Source organism: Stomoxys calcitrans, chromosome 1, assembly GCF_963082655.1.
Source record: "Stomoxys calcitrans chromosome 1, idStoCalc2.1, whole genome shotgun sequence".
Classification (NCBI taxonomy): Eukaryota; Metazoa; Arthropoda; class Insecta; order Diptera; family Muscidae; genus Stomoxys; species Stomoxys calcitrans.
In genome coordinates, this window is record NC_081552.1 from 51150333 (window position 1) to 51162394 (window position 12062).

The following is a 12062-nucleotide window of genomic DNA, read 5'->3' on the forward strand; positions in this document are numbered from 1 at the left end:
TATCCAAACCTGGACCGATCTGGACCAAATTGAAGAAGGATACCATGTGGCTTAACACAGCTCACTGTTTCAAATTTAGTGGTGTAATAAATACAAGTCACAGTTCATTTTTGGTCCAGCATTGGTCTTTTTGGCAGCTATATCCAAATATGGACCGATCTGAACCTTATAGGAAACGGATGTCGCAAAACCTAACATAAGTCACTGTGACAAATTTCAGCAAAATCGGATAATAAATGGGGCTTTTAGGGGTCGAAGACCCTAAATCAGCGGATCGGTCTATATGGGGGCTATATCAAGATATAGTCCGATATAGCCCATCTTCGAACTTAACCTGCTTATGGACAAAAAAAGAATCTGTGCAAAATTTCAGCTCAATATCTCTATTTTTGAAGACTGTAGCGTGATTTCAACAGACAGACGGACAGACTTTTATGGGCCTAGGACCCTAAATCGGCGGATCGGTCTATATGGGGGCTATATCAAGATATAGTCCGATATAGCCCATTTTCGAACTTAACCTGCTTATGGACAAAAAAATAATCTGTGCAAAATGGGGCTTTTAGGGGTCGAAGACCCTAAATCAGCGGATCGGTCTATATGGGGGCTATATCAAGATATAGTCCGATATAGCCCATCTTCGAACTTAACCTGCTTATGGACAAAAAAAGAAACTGTGCAAAATTTCAGCTCAATATCTCTATTTTTGAAGACTGTAGCGTGATTTCAACAGACAGACGGACGGACATGTCTAGATCGTCTTAAATTTTTACGCGGATCAAGAATATATATACTTTATAGGGTCGGAAATGGATATTTCGATGTGTTGCAAACGGAATGACAAAATGAATATACCCCCATCCGTCGGTGGTGGGTATAAAAAGAGGAGCTATTGAATGCAACCCGCAGCCTCTCAAGCAGAAGAGTCGTCGTGCACGATGGAATACCGGCTACAGTGCAGATTGCTGAAAACAGACTTGAATTTCTTCAAAAAAAAAAAGGGGAACTATGGAATATAGCCCGCAGCCTCTCAAGCAGAAGCGCCGTCGTTCATGATAGAATACAGGCTATAGTGCAAATTGCTGAAAACAGACTTGAATTTTTTCTTAAAATGTTTTACCGGTGCCTATTTGAGGGTATTTTTCCGAAGATATGGAAGAGACAAAAGCTGGTCCTCATAAGTAAGGACAAAGGTGATTCAACATCCCCCTCGTCACCCGTACGCTGGACACGGCAAGCAAGCTTTTGGAGTGACGGCTCAAGAACGCACGCCATCATTGAAAGAGGTGGACTCTCTCTAAGACAACATGGCTTCCGACCAGGAATGTCCACGACCGGAGCTTTCGGAGTTGTGGTGCAGATAGCAGAGGCGGCTAGGCAAAGGAACCTGTACTATAGGCCAATTGTTCTCTTGGTCACGCTGGATGTGAAAAACGCCTCATTTGGTCTGACATCCTCGAGGCGCTTAAAGAGGACTTTTATATCCCGGCGTATCTGAGGAGAATTATAATAAGTTACTTGCATAACAGGGGACTTTTCTATAACTCTCCGGATGGAACGACTGGCTGGAATCCCACGGCTAGCAACTTGCGATGTTCAAGACGGAGTTTCTAGTCCCAACGAAAACAAAAATAACATACTGATGAAGACCAAGAGATCGGTCAAATCTAGGGACCGACATCGCACCCCAGTCGATTGATGGCAAACATAGGTGGGCCTCTCCAAATCCTCCAAAGCATCCTCCAAAATGGGAGCGAAATATGCGAAATGTGCAGACAGCATGCCAAGGGAAATCGCTGCTCTTGGTACATAGGACGGGGGCTCTTAGGGTTATTTCATGCTACTGGACAGTGGCGGAGAGCAACAGGCTCTACACCGCGAAGTGCAACACCCAGAGAGGACAGGGTGAGAATTCAAACGAATCATACACGAGCCATACGAGAGGAGACTATCGAGAGATGGCGTTAATTATTACCTCACGCAGATGTTGGCTGGCCATGGTTACTTCCGGAAAAACCTGTATAGAATGAGCAAATGCCCATGTGGAACACACATTCTTCCACTTCGAGCGCTGGGACGCAAAACGTAGGACACTGGAAACAGCGATTGGCGAAGTTTCGCCTTGGACAATTGTCCAGAGGAAGCTGAAGATACTCCTAACAAGTACTGCGCAGGAAGAAGATGGACCTGCAAGCAGCGGCATAGAAAAAAACTACAACATCCATCTTTTTTGCCTATGAACATTCCACTAAGGAACAGGTTCCAACTTCCCACATATCAATGAGTGCAGTCCGAATCAAGTTTAAAGTCAATGATAAGGGACCTCCTTTTTAAGCCGAGTCCGAATGGCGTACATGGCATAGTACCTCACAAATGTTGCCAGCACTAAGAGGGGAAAACCACCGCCAAGAATTTTTCTGATGGTCTCGCCACGATACGAACCCAGGTGTTCAGCCTCATAGGCGGACATGCTAAAATATGGGCTGGTCTGGATTATATTTATTTTCAGGTGGTGAGAACTCCTATACAAGTCACAGTTTCAGCGAAATCCGACAATAAATTCGATTTTTTGAGATTAGGACGCCAACTTGGAAGATCGTTCTATATGGCAGCTATGTTTATCTAAACATAGTCTTATCTGGGATGGCTGTTGGGAGTCTTAGTACAACTCACTGTTTTTAATTCAATTCGGATTATAAATGCACCTCCCACGGGCTTTAGACCCTATGTCGGCAGAGCGGCCTATATGCTTCGAATACTTAGGAGCCTTATGCAACTCATCTGTTCCAAATATCAGCGAAATCGGACAACACATGCGGCTCTATGGACTTAAGACCCTATATCGCCAGATCGGTCTATATGGCAGCTTTATCCAAATATACACCGATTTGGCCCATTCAAGAATATATCCTGCGCATAGAATAAATATGAGTCTGTCCAAAATTTCAATATTCTCAATTTTTAAAGACTGTAGCGTGATTACAACTGATGGACACATGAACACATGGACATCGTTAAATCGTCTTAGAATTTTAAGACGATCAGAAAAATATATACCTTGTAGGGTCGGAAATGGATATTTCCATGTGTTGCAAACGGAATGACTAATGAATATACCCAGTAACAGTAAGATTTCTGTTATGATTTCTGCCCGGTATGGGCAGAATTGGTTTATAACCTGAAGAGAGCTCGCAATTCTTTACAAATTTGGCTGAAACTTTGTACAATGACTTTTGTGATCTGATATGCAACAACTTTGCCAAGAATGGTCCCAATCGTCCTTTAATCAAATATAACTGTCATATAACCGAACTCCCCCAGCCGACACGGGATAACTATGAGCACCACACAGGCCGGAACTTTGAATTTTGTGATGCCCCTAGTTATCACGCGAAGCTTAGCTGAAAGCTACCGGGCGCGTCCACAGGTTGCGGATGGTATGGCCGCGGGCAGTCAGTGATTTTCGAGAGGAAAGTCTCAGTGAGGAGTCAGGTGGCACTGGCTCTTAATTAAATACTGAGTGCCATTGATACTCGAGATGACAAGGCGAGTTATTGGCGCCTTCAAATAACCAATGGACAATATCAGTGTCTGTTCCCAGCTAAGGGGCGGCTGGAGGCGAGCGTCGGATCTTGGAGCAAGAGACCCGCCACAACAAGGCAGATATTATCGCATTACAGGAAGTGCGATGGACCGGGAATGGCGTCACAACAACACCAAACCGGGACGAACTACACTTGTACAACCGAGTAAATAAAGAAAATGGAGAATGTTGGGAGCCACAACTTTGACACAGTCAGCAACTTCGCCTACCTCGGCACAGCCGTAACCGAAACGAATGACATTAGTTTTGAAATACAACGAAGAATAATAATACTACTTTGGTTTAAGTAGGCGGTTTAGAAAGGAGGCCACCTCTCGACCGATGAAGATAACACCACACAAGACACTGATATTACCCGTGTTATTGTATGGTTCTGAGGCATGGGTACATGTGAAAGCAGACGAGCCAGTGCTTGAGAATATAATGGAGAGTTTGTGTTAATGGAGAATATAGGCGTTACACGTATCAACTCAAAATACAACGGCTGCGTTGGCTGGGTAATGTTGTCAGAATGGATGAAGAAGCTTGAGCAAAGAAGTCTTTTGAAGGCAAACACCCAAAGCCAAAAGCCCGATGGAAAGATCAAGTGGTCGGAGACACCTCCAAACTTGGTGGGGGATATTATAAAATGAGCGCAGAAGATCGAGGCGCTTGGAACGCTATTCTACGCTCGGCTAGTTGAACAAATGTTCTGTCATAGCCAATTAAAGTAAAGTAAGTAAAGAGTGTCCTGTTAAATCTTTTCTCCAAAGAGGCGTTGCACTGCGGCACGCCGTTCGGACTCGGCTATAAAAAGGAGGCCCCTATCATTGAGCTTTAACTTGCATCGGACTGCACGCATTGATATGTGAGAAGTTTGCCCCTGTACCTAATGGAATGTTCATGGGTTAAATTAGTATTTACCAACAAAACTGGCAAGGTTGAATCAAATCGGTCCATAACCGCACATATCTCCCACATAAACCGATCTTCGATGTGAATTCTTGAGTCTTTAAGGAGCGCAATTCCTAACCAAATTGCCTGAAGATTTGCCCAATGGCTTCTGATATGATTTCCAATTAATCTGCAAAGTATGTTTGATATCGGTATATAATACGATATAGCTCTCACAAAAACTGATCTGGCAATTTGACAGCTTGGGCCTTTAGGTGGGCCTTCTCTTCGATTCTAAGCCAATTTGGCTGCGATTTCGCACAAAGGTTGGAGTTATGATATTTACCATTTTCATCGAAGTATGATCCAAATCGGTTAATAACATGATATACCTCCCATATAAACTGAACTCCCGATTGAAGTTTTTGAAGGCTGAAACTTTACAGAGTGACTACTGTTGTGACTCTCACAAATCGGCGAAGTGTAATCCATTTTAATGGATCTCCCAATTTGAGTTTTTGATCCTCTAAGGGCTCAAATCCTAACCAAATTAGCTGAAATTTTGCACAATAGTTTCGGTTTTGACTCCACTCAATGTGGTCCTAATCGGTTTATAACCTGATATACCTCCCATATATACACAGATATTCCAATTGGAATTCTGGAACTCCTAGAAGGCGCAATACTTATCCAATTTGGTTGAAATTTCGCACATTGGTTTCAGTTATGAGTTTTTACTAATCTGCCAAGCATGGTCCAAATGGGTTAGTAACTTTTTATAGCTCCCACATAAACTGGTCTTACGCTTGGGATTCTTGAGCCCATAGAGGGCGCAATTTCTAGTGAAATTGCCTGAAACTGTTCACTCTAATTTCTAATCTAACCAAATCGTTCTATAACCTACTACGCAAATTGCAAATTTTGCACATGAGCATTCCACTTAGGAACAGGGGCAAACTTCCCACATTTCAATGAGTGCAGTCCAGTTCAAGTTTAAGCTCAATGATGAGGGGCCTCCTTTCTTCTACAGATTTGATTTCTTGAGTCCCCTCAACAAATATGGCTGAAATTTTGCACAACGGTTTCTGTTGTGACTTCCAGAAAAGCTGCTATATGTGGTGCCAATCGGTTTATAACCTGATATAGCTTCCATATAAACCTATTTTCCGATTTGACTTCTTAAGCCACTAGAGGTTGCAATTCTTTACCGATTTGGCTGAAACTTGCACAATGACTTCTGTGATCTGATCTGATCTGCAACAACATTGCCAGGAATGGTCCCAATCGGCCTTTAACATGATATACCATCTAACCGAACTCCAATTTGACTAGAGGGGCTAAAGAAGTCAAAATGTTTCCTTGTACCCTTGTAAACTTTAAACTTTAAATGCTTGTACATCCTTTGGTGTGCTATCAATCGAGAAAGGAGACATTATGGTGTTACGATTCTCGATTCTTAATTTAAGAAATTTGTTTTATTTTCGATTCTTAATTTAAGAAATTTGTTTTATTTATATTGTTTATCTAGTCAAAAACACACAAAAAATAAAAACGACAGCTGTTTACTGCAAATTTTTTTTTTAAATAAATTTTTGCTGCAAACATTTTATAAACAAATATTTGTTTTCATTAAGGAAATAAATGAAAATATTTATAGGGAAAACTTATTTTAAGAAAAGCATTTCAAGATTTTTTTTTTCAAAAGAAAACTTTTTTCAGAAAAAATAAATTAAAAATATTTCGTAAACATGTGACGACCCTAACATATAGGAAATTATTATCTTTCGGAATTTATTATAATTGATTTATTTTTTTTTTTTTTTGAGGGATTTAAATGGCTCTCACTATTCCTTTTCATATTTTACACAGCTAATCGTCGCTGTTGGCTCATGCTTTATTTCTTGATAATAGTTTTTGTTGCTCTTCCTGGGATGTTTTCTTCGTCGATGTGTCATTACCAGACTTTTTGAGCCAAAAGTCATGGGACAATAAACGCAAGCGTATGAATCCTTGGTCTCGGACTTCACCACACCATCTGCTGCTAACTGAGAACTAGTATTCTGATTTGCCTTTCTACTACAACTTCTGCACTTGTTGATGTGGCCAGAGGAATTCTTCATAGTCCATCTACGCGAGTTTGTAGGCATTTTTCGCTGAAACTTAATGCCGCATACAATGCAGGTAATTTGCTCACGCCCATTGTCATCGTGGGATTCCTCATGAATTTTATGGCTATATTTAGACTTGAATAGCCTTCCGCAATATTTGCATTTACGTTTAGCCTCACGCGTATGCACATTATAACGATGCGACCTGAAGGCGATATCCGTTTTATAAACATTTCCACATTGACGACAACCATACAATTTTTTGCCATCTGCTGTTGTTTTTATATCGGGCGCAATTCGCATATCTTTGCCATGCACCAGACTTTCATGTACCTCAAGACCCTTGGAAACCTGGAAGCTTTTGCCGCAGATTTTGCATTTGAATTTCATGCGAGTGGTATGCTTTGTTAGCATATGACCTCTCAAGCTATTGCTACTCGTATAGGGATTGCCACACTTTTTGCAATAGAAGGCCTCCGGATCATTGTGCACCATCAAATGTTCTCCGATATGGCGTCGAGTCTTCAGCTTACGGCCACAGCACAAAATGTAAAATTCCTCATCGCTATGGCAAAGGCGAAAATGTTTTTTCAGTTGCTTAATGGTGGGATAGGTGACAGGACAATGCACACATTGTATATTAGGTATCCAAGTGGCCAAAAGCTCATCAATTTTATTATTATCTCCGCCACTATCCTTAGTTTCGTTATCAAGTTGGGGTACAAATATGACATCCTCATCACCATCGTCATCACTTCTGTTCTCAAGGGCTGCATTGACAATATCACCAAAATGCTGCTCCTGCTCGTTCTCTGAGATAAATTCGGCATCCGACTGAACATCGATTTCCAAGTCTGGCTGAACAATGTCAGATTTTACTTCCTTGTTAGCAGTTGCTTCAAACGCTGAGACTTCGAAAACCATTTGGGTGTCACCCTCTGCGGAATGTATTACGAGTGACAAGGTCTTCTTGTCCATGGTGTTGTCCTCTTCTTTATCATCACCGCAAAATACAACGTCATCGTCATCATCATCACCTCCACCTTCTTTATCAGCATTACCCTCTTTCACAGATACCTGAGTTTGAGTTCTACTCAGTTTTATTTGACGCCTTCGAACAGTCTCTTGAAAAATGTGAAAGTCCCACATTTTAAATCGACACTCCTTGCAGATGGCCCTCAGATGCTTGGCCTTAGCCATGTCCACTATCTAAAAGAATTCAATACACTGAAGTTCATTTGCGTTTGCGAACTATTTCATCTTTATCTACCTTTGGGTGAAAATATTCCAAAGTCAGATCATGCCATTTATTGCCCCTGCCATTTGTATCGAAGAGTTCATGAAACTCTCCTTCGGATTGAAGACACAGTCGACATTGCCTCAATGAGGAAGTCATTTTAGGTGCTTAGGACAAAATGTGAGATTTTCAGCAGAATTCCAATGTGTCTCTTGAAATGAGAGTACAAATGTGGTGTGAAAAGTAAATTCAAGTCAGGAATATATATATATATATTTTTTTTTTTTGAAAATTTAAGATTAAGATTTTTTAAATGCAACTTATGGTGTTACAAGAAACAAAAAATCAAATTTAATTGGAATTTACAATTTTTAAATTTCATTAAACATTTAGCAATGTTTTTCAAAAGAAACATTTCGGGAAATTACACGTAGAGCAAAGCTTTAATAATTTTTAGAATAAACATTAAAAAAAGGTAGCATAAATATATCAATAAAAAAATTTTAATATTTATTTTGTGTGCCTGGTATGACTGGTCAATGCATTTATTATTCAACGTTATTATTTCTTTCCAAAGGGGGAAAGAGTCGAGCAAATTTGACCTAGGGTATGAATATCACAAGAAATAAAGGTCTTTTAATGATTAATGAAAAGAAAAAAAAACTTTGAAAAAAATCTTTTCAGAAATCAATAAAAATCCTTTTTTTCTTGTTATATTCATTCCCTTGGTCAAATTGGCTCGACTCTTCCCCCCTTTGGAAAAAAATAACGTAAAAAGTTTTAATTTTTTTATGAAATACTCCTTTTTGTTAAAATGAAAAATTATGGAAAAAATTGACTTTTTATGCCCTTCTCCATAGGATGGGGTTATACTAATTTCGTCATTCTGTTTGTAACTCCTCGAAATATTCCTCTGTGACCCCATAAAGTATATACACTAATACCCTGGTTTGCGTCGCTAATAGGGACCGGAGAAATGCGACGCAAACCGAAACACGTTTACCCATACATTTATTTATTTAAATTAATATACGAAATTTCATAAGAAAATCTTAACATTAGCATAAGATATTAATCAAAATTAAATAATTATTCACAGGCAATAAAAAAGGGAAAAGAAATATACAAATTAAAAATAAAGAATTCATCATATAAAATTAAATTCGTCGATTTAATCTTCCTCAGTTTGATTTGGCAAACTTGCTGATTTTTTTTATAAAATTATCTAAGGTTTGTTGGATTGTCAAACCTTTTTTTTTCAAATAAGTTTCTTTGTAACAATTAATAGCTTCGATTACATTTCTAGACACCTTAATTTTAGAACGACGCAACTTTGAAACGACGCAAATCGGGGTATTAGTGTACATATATTCTTGATCGTCATGCCATTTTAAGTCGATCTAGTCATTTCCGTCCGTCTGTCTTTCGAAAGCACACTAACTTTCGAAGGAGTAAAGCTAGCCGCTTGAAATTTTGCACGAACACTTCTTATTAGTGTAGGTCAGTTGGGATTGTAAATGGGCCATATCGGTCCATGTTTTAATATAGCTGCCATATAAGCCGATCTGGGCTCTTAACTTCTTCAGCTCCTAGAGGTCGCTATTATTATCCGATTTCAACATACGTGTTAATTATGATCTGAATCGGTTTATAGCCTGATACAGCTCCCCCATAGACCGATCTCGCTATTTTATTTTTTGAACCTTAAGGGCGCAATTTTTATTCGAATTGACTGAAATTTTACACAACGACTTCTACTATGGTTTCCAACATTCAATTCAATTATGGTCTGAATTGGGCGATAATTTGATATTATAGCTCCAATATTATAGTAATTCTTTCCTTTTATCAAATGTTTGCTAAAAAGAGATACCGGGAAAAGAACTTGACAAATGCGATCCATGGTGGAGGGTATATAAGATTCGGCCCGGCCGAACGTAGTACGTTTTCATTTGTTAGAATATATTTTATTTTAAAGAAATTATTTTTTTTTTTATATACATACGTATGAACTTTTCCCTTTTGTCAAGTTTTTAAATATTTTTGTATACCTTTTTTTTTGGTTCTAATTTTATAAAATATCATTTCAATTTTATAGTATTTTTTTAAAACGTATATTTTTTATGTAAAATTTTTTTGTAAAGTTCTGATTCAAAATGTCGTTACACATACTTAAAAAAGCATATATGTCTTTGTTTATTTTTTCCAATATTTCGGCAAGCCGTCATTGATCACCTTCAGGAAAAATTTAGTTGGTTTTCTACAATTTTCCTGAAGATTATTATCGACAATATAGCGAAATATTTGAACAACAAGTAAATACGCATTTTGATTGCCACCACCATGCATATAAAGGTTGATTTTTTTGAGGTTAGGACTTTCATGCATTAGTATTTGACAGATCACGTGGGATTTCTGACATGGTGTCAAAGAGAAAGATGCTCAGTATGCTTTGACATTTCATCATGAATAGACTTACTAACGAGCAACGCTTGCAAATCATTGAATTTTATTACCAAAATCAGTGTTCGGTTCGAAATGTGTTCATTCACCGTAACGTTGCGTCCAACAGCATCTTTGAAAAAATACGGTCCAATGATTCCACCAGCGTACAAACCACACCAAACAGTGCATTTTTCGGGATGCATGGGCAGTTCTTGAACGGCTTCTGGTTGCTCTTCACTCCAAATGCGGCAATTTTGCTTATTTACGTAGCCATTCAACCAGAAATGAGCCTCATCGCTGAACAAAATTTGTCAAAATTTGAACACATTTCGAACCGAACACTGATTTTGGTAATAAAATTCAATGATTTGCAAGCGTTGCTCGTTAGTAAGTCTATTCATGATGAAATGTCAAAGCATACTGAGCATCTTTCTCTTTGACACCATGTCTGAAATCCCACGTGATCTGTCAAATACTAATGCATGAAAATCCTAACCTCAAAAAAATCACCCTTTATTTATTATTCTATTTTATTTTAACTTTACTATATCTTAATATATAGGCGATCTTAACCATATTTGTTTCAGGCGCCGTAAAGCTATATACTAGTAGCAATAGTAAATTTCAGTGAAATCAAAAAAAAAAGAAGAAATTTTGAGGGGCTTAAGACCCTAAATCGCCAGATTGGTCTATATGGCAGCTATATCCAAATACACAAAAATTTGACTCATTTTTTAAGCACCCTAGCGTGATTACATGACGGACAAACACACGAATTTTATAAAAAAAAATCCATTATTATTTTATATAATTTTTTTTATAATTTAAAAAAAAAATATATTTTTTAAAAAGATTTTCTTTTTTAATTTCTAAAAGTTTCTAATAAAATTAAAATAAAATTGTCTTTTTATTTCTTAAGTCACTAGGTTTTTGTAACAAAAAAACAAGTAAAAAGGCATTAAGTTCGGCCTGGCCGAACTTTGGATCCCACCACCTCGGGTGTATATATAAGCCCCCTTTCGTCACAATCCGGTATAAATTGGATAACTTATGTACCCCAAATTCGGCACGGACATTGAGTGGTCTAATAAATATAAGTCACCGTTCAATTTTGTAGACCAAAATATTGGTCGTTTTGGCAGCTATATCCAAATATAAACCGATCTGAACCATATAGGACACGGATGTTGAAAAGCCTAACATAAGTCACTGGGTCAAATTTCAATGAAATCGGATAATAAATGCGCTTTTTATAGGGCCAAGACTTTAAATCGAGAGATCGTTTTATGTGGCACCTATAACCAAATCTGGTCCGATATGGATCAAATTAAACAAGGATATAATAATCATCATCCTATTTTATCATAACTCCACTGCTATATCCGTAGTTATATCTTAATAGGGGCTGGTCTCGTTCATATTTTATTCAGGTCCTGAGAACTCATATACAAGTAAATTTTTCAGACAATAAAACTGCTTTTTAGGGATTAAAACTCTAAATTGGAGGATCGGTCTATATGACAGCTATATCTATATAGTATGATCTGACTTATATCGGGAGGCTTAAAACAACTCACTATTTAAAATTTCAACGAAATCGGGGAATAAATAAAGCATTTATGAACTTCAGACCCTTAATGACAACTATATGTAAACACAGTCTGATCTTTACCATATTTGGGTTAGATGGCGGGTAGCTTAAAAAAACCCACTGATTCAGGTTTCATCGAAATTGGGTAATAAATTCAGTTCTTATGGGTTCCAGACCCTTAAACGGCAGATCCGTCTATATGGC

At 38.2% G+C, this 12062-nt stretch overlaps 1 protein-coding gene across 4 annotated transcripts in view; it reads right to left on the bottom strand.

Moving 5' to 3' along the window:
• LOC106093470 (zinc finger protein 136-like) overlaps positions 1-12062 on the bottom strand; it is an 84579-nt gene that overhangs the window by 52739 nt on the left and 19778 nt on the right. For 3 of the 4 annotated variants that reach the window (XM_059366386.1, XM_059366396.1, XM_059366389.1), the window contains 2 exons: positions 7856-8033; positions 6282-7794 (listed from right to left, as the gene is read on the bottom strand). The exons of the other annotated variant lie outside the window; for it this stretch is intronic. In XM_059366386.1, coding sequence (XP_059222369.1) covers positions 6322-7794; positions 7856-7981 — 1599 coding nt within the window. In that variant the 5' untranslated portion in view covers positions 7982-8033 and the 3' untranslated portion in view covers positions 6282-6321. Of the gene's footprint in view, positions 1-6281; positions 7795-7855; positions 8034-12062 lie in introns of those variants that run through there. 4 annotated transcript variants of the gene reach the window in all.